Source organism: Hyaena hyaena, unplaced genomic scaffold (genome assembly GCF_003009895.1).
Source record: "Hyaena hyaena isolate Hyena2069 unplaced genomic scaffold, ASM300989v1 scaffold_8, whole genome shotgun sequence".
Lineage (NCBI taxonomy): Eukaryota > Metazoa > Chordata > Mammalia > Carnivora > Hyaenidae > Hyaena > Hyaena hyaena.
The window spans coordinates 6,801,917-6,822,616 of NW_024080640.1; the positions used below are offsets into that span (position 1 = coordinate 6,801,917).

General features: G+C 44.0%; 1 protein-coding gene across 1 annotated transcript in view; it reads left to right on the forward strand.

Annotated features, from left to right (window-relative positions):
* The first annotated feature begins 1,765 nt into the window (after positions 1–1,765).
* Positions 1,766–20,700, forward strand: part of LRGUK (leucine rich repeats and guanylate kinase domain containing) — a 70,089-nt gene continuing 51,154 nt past the window's right edge. Inside the window, exons 1-5 of the mRNA XM_039243100.1 lie at positions 1,766–2,056; positions 9,118–9,225; positions 11,518–11,599; positions 15,158–15,258; positions 18,419–18,500. Coding sequence (XP_039099031.1) covers positions 1,766–2,056; positions 9,118–9,225; positions 11,518–11,599; positions 15,158–15,258; positions 18,419–18,500 — 664 coding nt within the window. The remainder of the gene's footprint in view (positions 2,057–9,117; positions 9,226–11,517; positions 11,600–15,157; positions 15,259–18,418; positions 18,501–20,700) is intronic.

Here is a 20,700-nt window from a genome sequence, read left to right on the forward strand (position 1 = left end):
CAAAGTAATACCTAACTGCAAAGGTATAGTCTTATCTCCTGCAGGACACTAACCAGTTCTGTTGTTGTTGTTTTGGTGTTTGTTTTTTTCCTTTAACTCAGTGAACTGAGTTGAAATAACTCAGTATAAATATGAAATAAATCATATTTCAGAATGCCTTTCTTTGTGGACTCTGAACATCCTGTTACCATCATACTGGTTACTTGAGGAGTTGAACAAAATCTTTCCCACGTTTCAATTTTTGTACGAGAATCAAGTTTCTAACTTTTTGAAAATTATTCTTTGACAGGTCCTAACTCTGCCTTAAGGCACAGTCCTCAGTAGATTAACATTGGCGAACCTTGCTTTGCTAGAAATGCTGATTAAGTTATTTGAAGAAACCAAAACCACATTGGGTTTCCATTTTTGTACTTTCTGCCCCCTCCTTCCCTATGTCGGTTATCTAGAGCCAGGTCCTGCAGGGGTGAGAGTGAAGAAAAATCCCTTCGAGGTGTCTCTACTGGAAAAAGAAATAAGCAAGCAGCAAGATGAGCCAAGCAAAAAGAGATACTTTCATTGTGGCCTTTACATTTATGACTAGCAAGATAATGAAGGAAGGTAATTCTGAAAGCTTTATGTCAGTTTTAACGGTCCCTCAAGCACTGAGAAAGATAATAGTCAATGGATGGTGTCCATAAGGATTTTTTTTCCTCCTCTCCCCTGACAACCATTGACAGGATCATTTTGTATTTGCAACTGCTTTCACTGAAGCATGGAGAAAAGGGCCCTGTAAGGCCAGGAAGATGAGGGCGACTTCCCTGCAAGGATTTCTATTGTCATCGCTACGGCAATAATAGTTACTATAATTTTCATTCTGCTTTTCCGTAGAGTGTCTACTTTGTGGAGCTCACGGCTATGGGATTTGGGTCACATAAAATCACACTAGCATAAAATCATGCTTTGTAATCTTGCAAGAGTATTTTATGAAACTGCACAGAGAACCTATGCAACAAGATAAAAATAATTACCAATGCAGGTCACTTGACTAATACAATTATTTATGGGATGCTAATAGCTTTTCAGAAGCTTTCAGATACAGTGTCAATTTGACAATCTTTTTTTTTTCTTCTCTTTGGTTTGGTAGACCCATAGCCCGTGTTTCTCCCCAAAGACATGGCTTATCATCTCGGGGAAGGGTTGGGGGGGGGGAAGTAAATTAATTGCAAATCAGCTCTCAGTCCTCATCTGGTAGCTTCTTTTTATTACCTGCAATTAAATAAGAAGGACAGGAACCATGTCTTCTATTTCATTTATGCCCGACCTCGTCTCCTACACCGCGGTCCGTATAGAGTAAACTTTCAGTGTTAATTAGCTTTCAAACAGACAGCATTAGACTAACACTTTCAAAGTACCACTCTGCGGGGAAAGCCTTTGTGAATGAGGCAGGTGCAGGCTCACAGGTGACCTCAGGGTGGGATGAAAAGCCTCTAAGAGGGGCCTCCAGGTCCGGAGGAAACACCTGGAGACAAAGAAAAGGGGTGCGGAGAAAAAAGGTGAAAATGAGAAACACAAGCAAAAAGAAGCAAGGCCAGCGACTGAACGAACGAAAGAGAGCAAACAAAACAAAAAGCAGAGAAGACTCAGACTTAAAGAAAGAAAACCTCAAGCTACAGGGACGGCGCAGACATTAACCGAGGACCCGCGGGGGGGCGGAGCCTACGGCCCAGAATCCCTTGCGGCTCATCCTCCCCCGGCGTCAGTCTCCTAGGCAACCCCGGTAAACAACATGGCGGCCGCCGGGAGCGATCCCCAGTGGCCGAAGCCTTCCTCTCTCGACGCCAGTTCACGACATGGAGCCCAGTCGATACAGTTGCGCTCAGAAAAAGAGCGTCCGTCTCGCTGCTCTTTATTCCCCATGGGGCAGAAGCGAAAAGGCACTTTCCACAAAGCCTCCTCCTACCTGCTCCAGCAGCTCATTCACCGCTCTGTGGAGTCGGACGCGGACGGGGAGGACTTCGAGGCCGAGGCCGAAGTGGAATCCGAGGAGTCCTCCGAGTCCGAGATGCTGAATCTGGAGGTGTGCCTTCCCCCCTCCCCTCATCCCCTCGCTCCCTTCTCCAGGCGTCCGGCCCGGCTACTTGGGCGGACCCTTCATCCTCCTTCCTCGAGCAAACAAAAAAAAAAAAAAATTACTCTGTTGATGTAATCTGATAAGTGCTAACTCAAAGACTAAGTGACTTAGAAGTTTAATGTATTACTTCTGCCAGAGGTATATAATGCATTATACAAGCAACACACGCACCCCAGAGAAAGACCCTGAGAATGTTCAAGCAGCCCGCTCACTGTGGTAGTATTTTCAGAGGTGGAGAACGTTTCTTAAATTCCCATCTGTATTGCCTGGCGTGTGGCTTTGCTTCACATTCTATAAATTCTCTCTTTTCTACAATACCTCTTCTAAACATCCCCCAACTCCACTTCTTTCCTACATTCATCATCATCCTCTTCCTTTCTTACCCTATGGCCTGGTTTTAAGGGTTTTGGGAGGGGCGGGGGGGGTCCCCATTCTACCTTTTATCACTCCCTTCCCTCGGTCTCTCATATATTGTTTGCTTTCCTTCAAAGACATAAATTGATTGCCTTGCTTTGAATAAATGATTGGGTTTTCCTCTTTGTCTTGTCTGTAGGGAAACTCAGAATCAATATTTTTCTCAATGTTAATAGTTTTGGGTTGTGTTTTTTTTTTTTTAGGTTTCTCCTCTCCCCTTTCCTCTTCCTTCATAGTATAAACTGCTTCAAATTCTTTTCTGAAGTAGATAGAATACAGAGAAATAGAATGTTTCCAGTGTCCCCTGTGACATTAATGTGACATTCTGGCTTCACTGCTTCTCATCTTTGCCCATTTTCTTAGCTCTCCTCCTCGAGGCCAAGCGTGTATTTCTTGGTTATTTATGCCTGTTCTCTTTCACCAGTTCCTTTCCTCAGTTGTCCCGTTTCTTCCTATTCACCCCTCTGTAACTTGCACTGCCCCGTGTTATTCCAGTCCTACCATTAACCACCTGTATTATTTTCCTACTTAGGTTCCCTTCTTTTGTAATGTCCTTTTGCCCACTTTCAATATTTGGCTCATTTCTCCACCCTTATCTCCCATTTGGACTTGGCTCTTCTACCTCCGTCTATATGAGCTCATTCTTAAAGTGGGCAATAGAAAATTATTACTTGTTTTATTCATCCCTTGGTGATGCACTTTGCTACCCTTCCCACCGTCTATTGCAAAACTGTAGCAATGTTTTTACAACTTTGAGATGTTTGTATGGTTGCTACCAGCTTCTCCCCCAAAGGAATTCACAGGCGAATCACCGGTTTACTTTATTATTCTAATTAACGCATGCTCTTGGGCTGTGGGGTTCATTAGTGGCGGTGCTAATCTGTCTTCAGTATGCCATTAACAAACCATAGTGGCGGGGGTGTGGGGGGAATGACTTGAACTGGTTATTCCTGGCTTGTAGGCAGGCTGTGTGTGGAAAAGTTTATTATTTCCTCCACTTACATTCTAAGTATTAATATTTATTTTGTGTTCCTACCTCCTATTTTAGCATTTTATGGTACCTCATAAGTTTTAATATGCTGAATAAACTGAAAACTTTCAAAAGGAAAGATTGAGACTTTCATGGTCAGAGATCCATGGCCATCTCCTAGCCTGGTTAAGGTTTATAATGCTATGATGGCCGTAGTGGTTCTTGAGTGCCTATCCTGTGATTAGTCTCCAGAGCCCTAGTGAACTTGAGGAGGTAAGAAGGTAGCACAGACAGGCTGTTCAGAGTACTGCCTTTGCAGTCAGCCTTCGGTTAGTTCTGAGATTTTGAGCAAGTTGTTTCACCTCTATGTCTCATCTGTAATCTGGGAATTCTAAAAATACCTTCCTCACAGGAGATGTGAGAAGTGAACAAGAATCTATGTGTGTACTACTTAAAAATATATGATTTTTACTGTTACTGAAACAAGTAACAATGCTCAGGTTTTTTATCTGCTAACTGTAGCTCATCAAGTGTTTAATTTAGCTGACTTCAAACACACCTTCACTTTATGATTGCTATGTGGGAAGCACACTCTGACTATATCGGGTCGAAGCGTGCAGGCCCACGACAGGTGTCTGACGCATGGAAATTACTCTGCTAGTAACTGAATGTGGGTAATGATACCTACTCGTGGGGCAGTTATAAACAGTAAATTGAATAAGAAAGGCTGTTAAAGCTCTTGAAGAAGAGTAGGCTCCTAAAAATTAGAGAGGTAATGCATAATAGCAATAGTAAAGACAGAAGAAGATGAGAACGTAATTGAGGACATCTGTGGGCCCTACTCTCAAGGTCAGATGGGAATATGAGTAAATCACATCTTCAGCATCTCAAGCATTATACACAGAGGTGTGTACAGATGACAACTGGTTGGCAGGGATCATGGAAGACTTCGAGGGGAGCAGACCCTTGTCTTGGTGGGCGGGGGCTGTGTGGGCAGGGACATGGCAGCTGCTCCTACTGATGACTTACAGGCGAGAACAGCTGAGGTGGGTGGGGGGGGTCAGATTGCAGAGGGTTTTGTGCTGTTTTGCAGACTGAAGACTTGGGTCTCTGAGCAGTGAGGAACTGTCCAGATTACATTAGATTAGACTGGATTGGATTGGATTGGATTGGATTGGATTGGATTAGAAGTGCCCTGATGGTAAGACTGGAGACAGGGAGATCAATGAGAAGACTCTAGCAATGTCTATGGAGGAGAAACGAGTCAAGGGAGTGGGGGTGGGGATGGAAAGGGAGCAAAGATGAAGACATTTAAAATATTTAAGTTATTAATTAAACATTGGAAGTCTAGGATGACTGCTAGGTCTGTGGCATGGTCTGGGGGTGTGTTAAGACCATTAGCCACAATAGGAAATGGGGACAGGTGTGCATGAAAGAGTCAGTTATATGAATCACATGAGACTTGAAATCAGGGAAGGGGGCCTGAGGGTAGGAGACCTGAGATACTCAGCACTGGGGACTGTAAGGCCATCTTGGAAGAGGAGATGAGGGCCGAGGGAAGACCCCAGGGGGTACAGGTATTTAAGGGGCCAGCAGATGAAGAGGAAATCAGGGAAGGAAACTGGAAAGGAATAGAGAATGAGAAGAAGAAGGAACCGTGTGATGGGAAATCACGGCAAGGAAGAGTCATAAGACCATGGAAATGAGTTGTACTGTCCATAGGTTAGGTGGGAAGAGGCCTAAAGAGTGCTCATTGGCTTTGCCCATTTGAGAGCAGTTGGCCCGTGTGGTTTCGTGATGTGGTGAAGGCAGAAGCCTAACTGAAGGAAGTTGAAGAGTGACAGGGAGGGCACCAAAGGATAAAAAAGCGACTCTGCTCTAGCTTGGTTATTTAGGGAAACTAGCTAAAGCAGCGTGTTAGATTGCAGAGACTTGCATGCAGGCTTGTACAGCTGGAGAAGTGACTGGCGTCGGGCCCAGGCAAGTGTATGGTCCTTGAGCAAGGTCCCTGAGGAAACAGGAGGCAGGGGCCCTGAGTGTGGACAAGAAAGCAGTCTGCCCCCGAGACCTCCGTGAACGGCCCTGGAGCAAGTGCAGAACGCCCAGGGGGGTGATATCCGACCACTTCTGCTTTGCCTTGGAAGCAGAGGAGTAGCGCACCTGCCGAGAGCAAGGACTAAGGAGTAGAGGCACCCGATGGCTGTGGGAGTGGATGAAGACCCGGGAGCCAAGGTGGGAGCCAGAAGGCAGCTGAGACAGAGCGAGGGGGGCTGGAACAGCACCAGGCCCAGCTCAAAGTTGACTCTGCAGTGGTACCAGCGTGCATGGTTGTGAGGCCTCTCCCAGCTCACTCAGTAGCTCAACAGCAGGAGAGGTTTATTAACTCATTCAGCCGTGTTTGAGTGCCTATCAGGTCCCAGGAACCGTATTCCCCCTACTTTATGCTTCAGCTGTTTTGAACTCCTTGTGGTTTCACCAGTGAGCCGTGCTCGCCTTTGCCTTTGGAATTTCGTACATGTTGCCCCTTTTCCGTTCCCAGTCTCCCTTCCTGCCCTTTCTTCCCCTTTGCCAGAATAACTCAGTTACTTGGGTAACTTCATTGCTTTCTCCCCGAGCAAGCCTTTGCTAACCTCCTAATCCCCACTAGAACTGACATAAAATGGATGCTTTACTTATAGTCAAAGCACCCTGCTTACTTGTATTGTAATATTTATCAAACGACTGAAATTGCTTGTGTACTTGCCTGGCTCCCAGATTGAATTGTAAATCCCTTAAGGATAGGCGCCATGTCTTATTCATAATTCTCTCCACTGAGCCCAGCATCCTGGCTGGCATGTGCCTGGCATGCTATAAAGATTTTTATCCTGAACGAATGATGAGCATGACTCAATCCCGCCTCAGCGCAGTGGTTGATTGTGAACTTGATTCAGGCTTGGGTGTGTACACGGTAGTTACAGTCAAGGGACGAGCAGTCAGAGACTTGAGGGTAGAGAGACACTGAAATTGGCCATGGTGTACCAAGTAGAGAAGGGAGGAGGAGGGGTCAGATAGTCTCTGAGAAAGGGGTAGAGAAGGGAGGAGGCGGGGACAGGTAGACTCTGAGAAAGGGAAAGCGGAACAAACTGGAGATTTCGTTCTCATAGAACAAGGGCAGTGGATGTTGGAAAGGTTGCAGGACAGGCAGAGTAGGATACCAGGGTCTGAGATTTCTAAGGTGGAACATTTCAGCATGATGACCAGGTCCAGGGCATGGCCATGGGAGTGAGTGGCGCAAGTTGGTAGAGATCAATTTAAAGTGCCTGGAGGTGAGAAAGAAACATGTATACGTGCGTGTGTTTGGGAGTAGCAGGGGCGAATGGCCATCCTCAGCCATCCTGAAGGCATCCAAGATAAAGGTAGGGCTTGTGAAGGTCTGAAAATGACCAAACATCAGAAGGAAAGGCGTGATATTGATAAATGGCAGGAGCCTCAAAGGAGGTGTGCAGGGATTGCCGTGGGGAGGTTTGGGAAAATGCTGACAGTGTGGCCAGTCTCCGTATCGGTGGCTATGTTGAAAAACAGACATTTACCTCCTATCAGTCAGGGGTGCAATATCTTCTCACATCCACGAAATAGGGGGAGTGGGGGAGGTAAACATAAGAGGTGTAGATGGAAAGTTTTGGAGGGAAGGTAACACCCCCACCCAGGCTTTATATAAGAAGTTGGAACTTTATTTAGAAAAGTGAGTGTCTGTTGTGATCAGCACTGGGTATTTATTGTATGCAGGCGATGAACCACCGAATTCGACTCCTGAAGCCACCATTGCACTGTATGTTAACTAACTAAAATTTAAATTTAAAAAATGTTGGATTTCTAACTTCATCAATTAGTAGAAACAACTCATTTATTGGGAATACTTTTATAGTTCGAGGCAAGGCACTAAGAGCTTTATATGCACTATTTTTTTTCATTGTCTCTAAAACATTGAGAGAAGGTAATAACATTTCCTATTTATAGATGAAGAGTATGGGCAAAGTCATAAATTCAAAATGGCAGATCTGGGGTTCAAACCAAGCCTGCCCAGCCCCAAAGCCTATGCACTATCTATTTGCTCCCCTGGGCTAGTAGAAAATGGGTGGGGACAGGGGAGAAATTCTTTTCAGTAGCACATACCTATGTCCTTGTGGCCTTAGTACCTGTGACCTGAGCAGCATTGTTGGTTCCTGAATGGGTATACAACTGGAAAGGGTGTTTTGCCATTATAGTTCACATGCCGGTCATGGTTAGTTATATTGGGGTGACTGGTGGGATTACCGGATTTTGTGTCATCATGCTGGTGTCAGTGTTAAAGTGTTGGTCATGGTAGAGTTGAAGGCAGCACAAACATAGCACTGTTCCGCCTGCTGTCTCTTCTGTTTGTTTGGGGGGTTGAGGGGAGAGGGCATGTTGAGTCACCACTGGTTCATGGCTTTTTTTTTTTTTTTTTAATGTTTTTTATTTATTTCTGAGAGAGAGACACACAGCATGAGCAGGGAGGGTCAGAGAGAGAGGGAGACACAGAATCTGAAGCAGGCTCAGGCTCTGAGCTAGCTGTCAGCACAGAGCCCGACACGGGGCTCGAACCCACAAACTGTGAGATCATGACCTGAGCCAAAGCCAGACGCTTAACTGACTGAGCCAACCCAGGTGCCCCTGGTTCGTGGCTTTCGACGGACCAAGGGCCAACCTTGTTATGGAAATGATTATTACCCTTTGAGTAAATCTTGTAAATTGTACGAATCCAGCAAAACTAGCTAACATAGGAAGCAAATCAAGAACTTGTTTTTTCCAGCAAGAATACCAGATTTAGAAAAGTAATTGCCTTGGGGCTCCTGGGTGGCTCAGGTGGTTAAGCATCCAACTTTGGCTCAGGTCATGATCTCACAGCTCCTGTGTTCAAGTCCCGCATTGGGCCCTGTGCTGACAGCTCAGAGCTTGGCACCTGCTTTGGATTCTATGTCTCCTTCTCTCTCTGCCCCTCCTCTACACATGCTCTGTCTCTGTCTCAAAAATAAACATTAAAAAAAAAGTAATTGCCTTAATTTGGATGTAACCATCCTTTTAGGTATAGGCAAGCAGTCTAGTACAGCGGTTGGAATTGCCCTGGAGTCAGACAGATTCAAGTTTGTACTCTGTTTCTGTCATATACTAGCTATGTGGTTTCAGGCAAATTAACCCCCATAAGTCCCATATGCTGTAAAATGGAACTAAGAGTACCTACCTCAGAGTTTTCAAGAGGATTCAGTGAGTTGATCATTGAGAGCTCTTAGAGCCCGGAACAGAGAAGCACTCAGTCAGTGTAGCTATCACCACTAAGGCTGATGTGTTCATTCACTCTGAATACCTAATGCAAGTAGCCATCTGAAATTCAGTGGCAGTGAAAGCACTGATTCGATAGATATTTATTTAATTATATGTCATATGTATGCGTCCTCAACACAGAATTTTCTTTAGGGCAGGTAAATTTTGGAGGGCTCAGCTCCTGAGTATGTAATAACAAAGTAAATGCTGGCTATGAGGAGGTGGATTGTTTCTTTCCTAATGGAAGTCCTTTGTCCACCTCTCTGGTTTTTGTTCACTTGTTTGTTTGTGGGTTTTTTTGCAGGAGGAATTTGATGGGGTCCTGAGAGAGGAGGTCGTGGCCAGCGCCCTTCACCAGTTGGGGCGCTCAGGTTCGGGCACTGAGCAGGTCTACCTCAATCTAACTTTATCAGTGAGTATGACAAGAGCACCCTGGGCTGGCTACATCTTGATCCTGGTTGGACCATATCTATTTTTTCTGGTACTCATTGCTCTCGGGGTGGCCCCAGATCTCAGAGTCTTGCATTTGACAGAGACTGACAAGAAGAGTGATTATGTAATATGGGGCATCAAAGAGCCCTGGGCAACCCAGGAATCAGGCTGTGAATTCCTTTGTTTCCATTCCCTTCAGACTATTGCTTTTATCTTAAGTAGTCTATATTATAGTAATCAATGCTTTCTTTCCAGAAGTTGAATTTAACTCTGTGAAACCAATCAAAAATTCTTTAAGAATTTTTCTCTCTGATCAGTGCCAGGACTAATATTAATATCTAGATCCGAAGGAACAAAGGAGTTTGGTATTGACTTTCCACTCCCCCTCCCGAGCATATCAAGAAACAAGTAGCTTTGAGCTATAACTCACTTTCCAAAAGATACCTGTTATTAAAGGAAAAACATATTGTTATTCATCAATTTTCAAGATAGCAGTACTAACACATAATCTTGCCTTCTCTTTTATCCTAAGAGAAGCTGTAAGCACCAAGTACTCCGAGTGTTTTCAGATTCTTCCTTTTGTTTCTCTATAGTCGTAGAAAAATAATTCAACTCTTTTTGCTTCCTCATATTGTAGAGTATCCAATATTCCTTGGAGATCCACACAATAAATGCAGATATATAGGTGAAAAAAAGCACACTGGAAATTTGCTATTGTACCATAATTTGGCTAAAGTATACATAATTCACAGCAAGCAAAGCATACCCAGTTGCAATCTTGTTCTGTCTTGGATTTGAACTTGTAAACTATCCAAGAAATGTTAAGTCCTTTTCTTCTGTGCCGGTCCTGTGACCTATCCTTCGAGGACAGCTTCTTAAGGCTGTAATCTTTTGCTGTTTTCACTTTATAACATTTTATGGATGACTCAGCCCATCGGGCAATAACTTACAGGGAACATCCTCTGCGCATTGCCCTATGTTAGGCATCGGAATGGTAGATCATTCCAGCATCCATTATAGCCCCATACAAGTCCATTTCAATCAGTATTCTACTTACGTATGTAGTGCTATGACTTAAATTGATCTACAGAAAAAAAAAAAAAAAGAAAGAAAGCAATCCTTTAAAACTTATTTCAGCTAGATAGGCTGACACTTAACTTACTTTGCCACTGACCTTATTGCATTTGAGATATTACATGTTGAATTGCTTCTTACTGAAAACACTTTCTTAGGGTTGCCTTTCCCCCCTTATAGGTTACACGTTATTTTTAAATTTTTCTTATTATGTGCATAGCCTCTCCTACCAAAGTCATAAGTTTCTTAAGGGCACGGTGTAGGTCTTCTCCACCATTGCGCTGTATTTCCCATTGTGCCCGCCTTGTACATGGTAGGTTTTCAATACACATTTATTACACTATTCTTGCAACCTTCATTGAACTTTATCATCGTTCTATTTGAGAACTTGCTTATCATGATACTTCATTGGCTGGCTGCTTCTGATTCTGACATTGCAGCATAAACCAGTAATAAGAGTCTGTTCCAAGGGACCACATTCCCCTCCAACCCACCTTGAAGTTCTCTTGAAGCAAGATTTTGTGGAAAGAATCCCAGAGAAGGATTCCACAGACTTGGATCAGCTACTTTGACGCTAACTTGCTGTGTGATTTTAGGTCATTTACATCCTTCTCTGTCCCTCATATCCAAATTGCGAATAGTCTGCGCTCTGGATCTCAGTTTTATTTGCTCACATGAGATCACTGTGAAGGAGAAGCTTTGAATAGGAGGACCCTGGGAAAGTGTAGGTGATGTCATTAATGATCTCCTGATTTCACATGAGATCCTTTAGCATTTCATTTTAAATTCCAGGCATCTGCTTTTTCTTCTACTAGAGAAAGGCTTTGGCCTTACTGCTATTATGTGATGTGTTTGTTTTGATTCTGTTTTTTAATAATAAAACTCTGCTCTAAAGGTCTACATGACACTGCTTTAATTTAATTAATTTGCCTTTTCATGTTGTATTTGTTCTTGGTAATACCACTAATTTTCCAAGCTATGTTCTTCTTCAGAGAAATGCGTTTTTAAAAGGAATCTGTAGTCGGCTTTGAGATCTTGTTAGTAGTAGGCGTCAGATTTAGTTCTCTCACTTAATTACTATACTTTTGGAAGAAATTCTGGATTTCTTTCTGACATCTGTTATTTCCAGGTGTCACGAGAAGGCTGAAGACTAACCTGTTCAAGCAACATGAAAGCGTTTTTCCTTTTATTTTCTCAGGGTTGTGATTTAATTGACATTAGCATTCTCTGCGATTATGTTCACCTACAGAAGTTGGATCTTTCCGTAAATAAAATTGAAGGTATGTAATTTTCATTCTAGTAGATTGATGGATCATTCAGTTATTTCCAAATTTGAGCTTCGCAGTATATAATACAGTTTAATTCCACAAAACTTGGTGTCAATGCTATTGTGGCGCCATTTACATATTGATGCTCTACTTGGCCTATCAAAAAAAAAGTCACCATGACTGATGAGTAAAGAAAGAGGCACAGGTCAGCACACATGCAACATTACTTTACGCTATGGTTGAAATGCACTCAGTGATGTTGAAGAGTAGCCCATGAAATGTTTGCTTTGTTATTTCCTTGAATGAGATGGCTCATTACTTCTTAAATGCTTCCTGAATATTTGATGATTCTCTTGTCTTTCCCATTAGTTTATTCAATGCAGATGAATTAGTCCCCACCGCCCAGTTTTCTCCCTTTAATGGATTCTTTTCTTTCTTTTGCCTTTGCGCACATTTTAATTCTGGCCAGCTACTTCTCTTCTTATCTGAGCACCAGGGATTCACACATTTGTTTTTTCCTCTCTTTTTCTGCTGTCTCTATACATGCAGTTAATGCTCAACTCCGCCATTCGCCATTCATAGTTCCCTGTAATGTATTTGATGTGCATCTTGCTCACATTTAATGAATTTAGCCCCATTTTCTTTGAAGCTTGATTCTTATTTCTAATTTTCTGATCTTATTTGAAGTTGAAGTGTCCAGTTTCTTTTCTTGTTACTTTGAACCTGTTTTCCTCACTGATCATCTTTCTCCTCGTTTCTTGAGCCTCTATTATGACAGTTAAATGTTGTGGATGCAGTTTCCCCTGGCAAGTGCCTGATTTCTTCCCTTCCTATAATAGCAATAATTAAAATTCAGCCTTGCTTTTCAGTGGCTAAGAAATACTCCAGCATTGTTTATTCCTCAAACTGTTTTTAACTTGTTACTTTTTTCTAGTTTTTTTAATCTTAAAAATAATTTTTTAAAATGTTTATTTATGAGAGAGAGGAAGACAGAGTGAAAGTTAGGGGAGGGACAGAGAGAGAGGGAGACACAGAATCCGAAGCAAGCTCCAGGCTCCGAGTTGTCAGCACAAAGCCTGATGCTGGGCTCGAACCCACAACCTGTGACATCATGACATGAGCTGAAGTCAGACACTCAACCAACTGAGCCAGCCAGGCTCCTCTAAATCTTTATTTTTTTTAATGGAAAATTACAAACACGTGCACAAGAGACTATTGTTAATGAAGATTCAGATTCAACATTTATTGGCTTATGGCCCATCTGGTTTCACCTATACTCCCTGTCCACCTTCCCCGGGGTTATTTTAATTTTTTAAAAATGTTTTATTCATTTTTTAAATACTTTTTTTTTTGAGAGCGAGGATCTCAGGCAGGCTCCCCACAGTCAGTGCAGTGCCTCCCCAGGGGCTCCATCCCTGAAGCGGAGATCAGGACCTGAGCCTGAGATCAAGAGTGGGTGGCTGAGCCACCCGAGCCCCTCCCCAGGGTTGTCTTAAAGCAAATCCCAGGTATCCAATCAAGGGAAAGTGTTCTCACCTTTATGGCTTGAGCTGCCCCGCCCCCCACTGCTCCCAGGTTAGTTTCATTTCCTGGATAAGGAATTGCTTCTTGCCCTGGAGGCTTCTTACCCTGGCGACTTGAGCAGGGACTACACATTTGGAATGGCGCTTTCCTCCGATCAGTCTTCTTTAAGCATTTACGGTCCATTTTCTTAGCGCATCAAGTGTAAGGCACAGTATATTAAACGTTCTGATGTAGACGAGATTTCAACTTGCATCAGAGTCACCTGGGGGCCCTGTTAAAACGCCGATGGCTGTGCCCCACCCTCCGTTTCTGATTCTGTAGCTCTGGGGTGGGACTTGATCCTTTGCATTTCTAAATTAGTTCCCTGGGGAAGGGGACCACACTTTGAGAACCACCGTTGTAGACACAAGGAACTCCTGCCATCTGGTGGACACGGAGGTCACTGCACCAAGGGGCCTGCCTGGGTCAGAAGCCCCGCAACCTAGACCGTGCATTTTTTTTTCTCTGCGGGACTGATTTGAATGCTTTGGTCATCCATGAAGTGTGAGCCCCACTCGCCATTTCCTTAGCTCCATCTCGAGGGTAGTTACTGCTCTGCCTCAGGACAGCTCCTGGCACTTACCTGCCCACAGAAAGATCAGCTCCAGGGATGTATGGGGGCCGTTGGACCATTAATAGAGTTGAGGCCCCTACTGAATACTAGAGGTGGGGCTGAGCTGGGGAGGACAAATTGACAAGACTTGCGAAGTAATGACCGTTTCTCCTTAGGTTTCCTTTTCCCGGCAGCCTTCCTCGATTCACTCATTAACTTCCACCAAAGTGTTAAAGTTTCCGTGTATTGTCTGTCCTAGAAAAATTCCATAGAGACTGGCTAAAGAAGGGTGTGACTTAGTCCAGAGAAACGAAGTAGAATTTGGCGGGGATCTTGAGAAACGGGCGGGCTGGGGGAGACTTGCTCATGGTGCCTGCTTCATCTGCTCCTGGGCAGGGCCCCAGCTGCCTTCCTCTGAGGGCTCCTAATAGCTGCTTCTATGACCTAGCCTGAAAAGAGAGGGGGATGCCATTATTAGGACTGTTTTCATGCGGAGACCGCGTTCCTGCTGAATCCTCCTCAGGGTCTTTCTCTAACAGCCTCTGCTGTGAAGGGGCGGAGAAAGGCAACACAGTGCATAGCCGTTTTTGTGTCTTATCTATACTGGCATCAGAGCCCAGTCCTGATAACTTGGCATTCGAGGTTTCGAGGTTTGCTTGGGATAAAACACAAAACTCAGACATGCTTCCAAACCAACCCAGAATCCAAGCAAAATAATAGCAATCACTGAAATCCCTTCACATAATTAATGAGATTTAGGATTAAGTCCAGCTACAACAAAATTGAATTTATATCAAAGAAAGTTCTCTAACTGTGGCATTTTCAGTCTCTCTGCAAAGACTTAATTCAGTCACCTAATTCAGTCACTTAATTCCCATCCTTTCCTCCAAGGCTGGTACTTTTTTTTTTTTTTTTAATATTTTTATTTCTAGGAGAGAGAGAGAGACAGCGTGAGCAGGGGAGGGTCAGAGAGAGAGGGAGACACAGACTCCGAAATAGGCTCCAGGCTCTGAGCTGGCAGTCAGCACAGAGCCCAACGCGGGGCTCGAACCCACGAACCGCGAGATCATGACCTAAGGGAAAGTCGGACGCTCAACCGACTAAGCCACCCAGGCGCCCCCAAGGCTGGTACTTTTTGAGGCATTTGGCTGTTAGAAGCGCAGGAGAGAGTGAGCTGGAACGTGGAAGGCGTTCCGGTCACTTGAAAACAGGGATGGGCAAGGTGGGAAGGCAGTGGGGAAGAAGGTTAAAATTAGGAGCTCATGGAGAGCTTTCTACACTTGGTGTGTTTCACACATTCCTATTTTTATCCATTTCACTTGTTCCGAATAATTAAGTGCCTGCAACTAGTGTAATTAAAAAATGTTCTGATGTAACATATGCTGTTTTTAATGACTTAGTCTCATTTTTATTTTATTGGCTTATCTTTTTCTGTATTTGTTTTTTCCCCTCAGATTTGTCTTGTGTGAGTTGTATGCCTTACCTTCTAGAACTTAATGCTTCTCACAACAAACTGACTACATTCTTCAATTTCAAGCCACCCAAAAATCTCAAGGTAGATTTTATCAATACATTCATTACGTATGTTAACCGGTCTGCAAAGTACATTAATAAGCAAAGCAGGACTAAAGTAGGGTGAGAGCATAAGATGTGGGAGTAAATGGTATAAATGCCTGCAATGAAATAAGAAGGGATGTGTGTATCACTTATTTATGAAAAAGGGAGATGGTCCATCCGCAGATAATCTCTTTAGGAAGCTTTGCTAAGACCTAGTGTGCAGACCAAAGAATGAACTTCCTGTCTCTCTCCCATATTTAAATACTGGTTATTATTTGTGTACTTTTAGCACAGTATGAAATTTTATGCCTGGGAAATCTGTGAAAATTTCCTTGGGAGCTCAGATTTTTGCCTCCTTATTTATCCAGCCTTTTGGAGCAATGCTTTCAGATCTGCTCTCGTCGCTGAGGTTGCTTCTGCCTCTGACACAGAACCGAACCCCGTGAGCTGCTTGCTCTGCCGCATCTGTTGTGTTCACGTGCACACGGATCACCTGGGATTCCTGTGAAACTAGGGGTTCCGAGCCAGGGCGGTGCAGTCAGGCCTGAGACTGGGATGTGTAACAGCCTCCTCAGGTCCCACCGCTGCTGCTGGTCCGTGGGCCACACGTGACAGAGGGGTCATAGATTAGTGGTTCCCAGACTTTTCTGCTCATTGCAGTCACATGGAGACTTTTCAGAACTAATGCCTGGATCTCAAGGCCAGAGAGTGGGGCTCAGCTCAGGGCTCTATTTCAAGGTCTGAGTTCAAATCAGGAGTCAGATGCTTAACTGAGTGACCCACCCAGGTGCCCCCTGGGCGTGGAATTTTTAAAACAACCCCAGGTGGCTCTAAATGTGTGTGACATATTTGGGAACCATTGATACAAGCTTGGAATAATCATCTAGTAGACTAAAATATTTCATTAAGTAGTTTAAGGAATGGATATCAGTTACTGCCTTTTATTACCCATTTTATTTTGTTTACAAACAAATTGCCTTAGATCTTAAATGTTCTGCTGGAGCTTGCACAAATGTGAAAATCTGTGTGAAATCAACACCTCATATTGCCAGTGAGATGCTTTTCTTAATTTTTCTTCTGTTCACTCCATTTTTATCAGTAATATTTCCCCCCTTCGAAATGGCAGTTATTGCCACAGTGACATTCCTTCGTCCAAATAAGCCACCTGAGGTACCTGTTTGTACCCAGTGTGGGGCCACATGGTCTCTTTCCCCCTCCTTTGCTGTCCCCATTCAGCTTTGTCCTGAGCCTCAGGCAACTTAGTCATGGCAAACACGGGACCCCCAGCCCTGAGAAAAACTTCCTTGGAAGTGCTTCCTTCCACACCCTTACCTCCTCCTCCCCCCAGGAGGCTTCACAAATGAACAAAAGTATCTCAGATACCCTATCCTTTAAGGTTCTGAGCTCCCCGAGAGTTATGAGCCAAATTATTGGGAACTTTTGAGAAGTGCCAGCAAATTGCCAGACCGCCCTGGTGAGGTATGTCTGCTCCATGCGAACTCCGCGTGAGCCTGGGGACCATGACCAAGGCCCTTCCTGTGGTTCAGTACATTACCTTATTTAATTCTCCCAGTAAAGCTGTGAGGCAGCTGGGTTGGTCCCATTCCACAGGTGAGGACTCTAAAGTATAAAAAGGTCAAATGATTTAGGTCATCTCTGCTGGGAGGCGGCAAGGTGGGTGAGAACCCCATGCCTGTGACCCGAAGTCTGTGCTTTCCCAGTAAGTCAGGCCTGTGTACAACATGCCACCCTCTTGATAAGCTCTGCTTCCTTTTCACTTTATTATCTGTGAGCCTGGTGCAGCCAACCAAGAAGGCATAGGAGAGCAGAGGCTCGTTCTCAAACACTTTGTTTTTCCCAGAATGCTTCTGCAATTAGCCCGGACATAAGGTTCATTTGATGCATAGGACTTTGGGCAAGGCTTCAGGTCCAGTGGAGCTCCCGGGGCGAGTCTGCCATCTCAGGACCCTCGAAGGCCTCTCAGCCCCGCTGGTATCCTAGACACATAGAGGGCACGGTATTGGCGTGTGGCCCCCGCAAGGGTAGAGTTAGAGGCGAGCAGACACAGCTGTGGCACGAGAAGAACGGTGTGCATGAAGAGTGTTCATTATAGAAAGCATAGGTCAGTACGTTTCTTTCTAGTCCCTCATGACTAGATACAGGACAGAAGTGAATATGGAACGCCATCCCGTCATGCTGCACGTGCGTGCGGTCACCGTCTGCATTTGCCCTAGTTGCGATTTGTGTGTGCGTAAAATGTTGTGTTCCCGTTGTTTGGTTTGTTCCATACTAAGAGTATTTTGTTTGCGCGTTACTATTCCTTCAGGCGGTCCGCATGTTTGTGTTTTACTATGTGGTCCTGTTGCCATAGTGTCTGTAATGGGCTTGATCCGTTTTCTTCTCTTGCCCTTTGTGTTTCCAACATGTTTTTTTTAGTTTTCAGTATGGAAAAGTTTTAATATTTAAAGTATTTCGTATTTAACACATGGATAAGGTAATCTTGGTACATGATTGGGGGAGAGATCACAGTTTTAAAAGTTTTATTTTTTAATCACTTTTGTTCATCTTTTGCTAGTGGGTGAGAAAGTCATTGCATGTTTCCTTCGGTCTCTTTTTGAATGGGAACAACTGATGTTGCCTATTGCTTTCCTGAAATAGTCGGTTTTGAGAAAGTGTGTTAAGTGGATGAGATGTAGCCCCAAGGGATGAATAGGAAAGATTTTTCTGGCACTTGGGGGTGATGTGGGAGAACTCACTGACAGCGGAGAAGAAAAGGTGCGGGAATGATAAGAATGTGAGCGCCGTGAGCGCGGTTCCTGGGCAGGAGGCAAAATGAAGGACATGGTGGTAAGAGTGAAACTGAGGGGAATCTTCAAAAGAGACTAAGAAGGTTTGAAGTAACAGCTGGGAAGGGAAAGAGGAACGGCAGGAATCGAACACGTTTGGGTTGTTATGGTGTCTCCCACAGGGAAGGCCCCCCTTGCCCCCAGCACCCCTCAGTAAGGATCCAGTAAGGAAATAGCTACGTCAGCCTTGGCATATTTTCCATACTAAACTCTTAATTGCACATCCAGAAAGGTTATTTTTCTTGTGCAAGGAATTATTGTGGTTAAGCGAACGAAAAATAAATTTTGACAGATTGTTCTTTTTCTCATCAGAAGGTGGATTTTTCCTGCAACCAAATTTCTGAAATGCGTGATTTGTCGGCTTACCAGGCTCTCACTAAACTAATTTTGGACAGTATCCTTTGAATGGGTAAAGCGGAAATTCAGGAGTCATAGAGTCCTTAATAAATGTGTACTTAGATGACATAGAGTGGTAGCAGATAAGAAATTTGCTAGAGATGGTGACTCATCTGAGTGATTAAGAATTGATAGTCACGAAATGAAGAAAGATAGTGTATTTACCAAGGAGTAAGATTTTAAGTCAGGCTTGCCAAGAGCATCTTATACCCAAAACGCTAATAAGTAAGATAGTCATTCTTCTGATAAACATAGGTTAATTTTTATTTCTAGAACCAGATAAGAAGTTCTGTTTTTTTTCTTAATGTTTATTTATTCTTGAGAGAGAGAAAGAGAAAGAGAGAAAGAGAGAGAGAGGGAAAGAGTATGTGAGGGAGGGGCAGAGAGAGAAGGAGACATAGAATCCAAAGCAGGCTCCAGGCTCTGAGCTGTCAGCAAAATGTCTAATGCAGGGTTTGAACCCATGAACCATGAGATCATGACCTGAGCCAAAGTCCTCAGTTGATTGTGCCCCAAGAAGTTCTATTTTAACCGACTCTTCAAATTTACTTAAACTTGTGCCCTATTTTATAGAAATTCAGTATCTGAAAATCCAGGCATGACCGAAAGGAAAAATAAGTAATTTTTTATTTTACAAAAGAATTTATAGTAAGCTCCCTTTGAATAGCAAACTTCTCTAGTGCACTTAAAATTTTCTTCCTTCCTTCCTTCCTTCCTTCCTTCCTTCCTTCCTTCCTTCCTTCCTTTCCTTCTTTCTTTTCTTTCTTTCTTTTAAATAAGCAAAACCAACAATTTTGATGAGCAACCAACTTGAGGAACATCTCCACTGCATGAGTCAGGCTCCCATGCAAACAGAGCATCTGCCTTAGAGCAGGCTTGCTCTGGCTTCGAGAGCCTAAGGCGTTAATTGGGGATCTGTGAGTTTAATGAGCTTCAGTCTCTTTACACCAGAGACTAATGTTTTCTGAGAAGGGAGCAGCGCCTCCTCTTTCTCAGTATCTTTTCTACCCACCTGAGGATTTTTCAGGGTCGAGTGGGGAATGAATTGATTGCCCTTGGGTGCCTCATTCCAGGGACAGGGCAGCAGTGAGAACACTACGCTTGTAATGACACTGAGATGCGGGCAGAACAGAAGGCGTGTTTCCCTGAAGCCCTATGTTGGCGGAAACAAAAACAAAAACCTTGTTCGCAGGTGATGGGACACGTAGAACATAGCGCCACGCAGTTGAGAACTGGTGTGTGAGAACGAGCCACCAGTGGGCATTTAGACGGTGCTCTTGAAGCGAGCAAGTTCTCTTGAGCCTAATGAGAAAATGATCGAAATGAAACGTTCTGATGGCAAACCACGAGTAGTACCCAAGAGCAGCACCTGGCCGTAGACCGGTCACTCGATGCACGGCCGTTGAACGTACTGAACTTGTGCCGAGGTAGAGGCAGACAGCCCAGAAGCCACCTGGCTCCGACGGCACTCACGCCCCCTAGAAGACCACTGCTGGGGGATGAATGGCCTCCGCGCCAGCAGTGCCTGGAATTTCTTAGAAACGCAGGCTCTGGGACTCTACCCCAGACCCCGGAACTGAGAACCTGTATTTTTAACAAGCCCCCCTCCCCCCGCACCAGATGATATGAGTGCAGACTAACATTGGGAAGGGCTGATCTAGAAGTTGGCTGCCCCCAAAACTCCTACCAGCCAGAAGGGAGTGAGCATCCAGAGTTCCTTCTAACCTTCAGGGCACCCTGAATGAGGACAGTTGGGCTCTGTCTCCCCGAAAAATATTCTTCTACGCGCAGCATGGAACTGCCAGAGAGAGCAGCTCCACAGTATTTTGGAGTCCAAATACAGTGTGAAGTTTAAAACGTTTCTATCACGGGACTCTTAAGTTCTATACACATTTATACTTCCATGTAAAACACTAAACACTTGTGACTCTGTAAATGTCAAATATCATGAAGAAAGGAATTAGAGTTTAGTTTTTTTTAACATGACTTTAGATATAGCGATTCAGGCTTATCTCCAATGTATAAAAAGCTGTAATTACTACATCAGAACCAGTTGAAATTCAGAACATGGACACATAATTAAAATGTCATACAGTATCATTTCTCACCTGTGGTGGGTTTTTGGATTTTTTTTTTTTAGTTTATTTATTTATTTTGAGAGCAAGCAGCAGAGAGATAGGGAGAGAGAGAATCCCAAG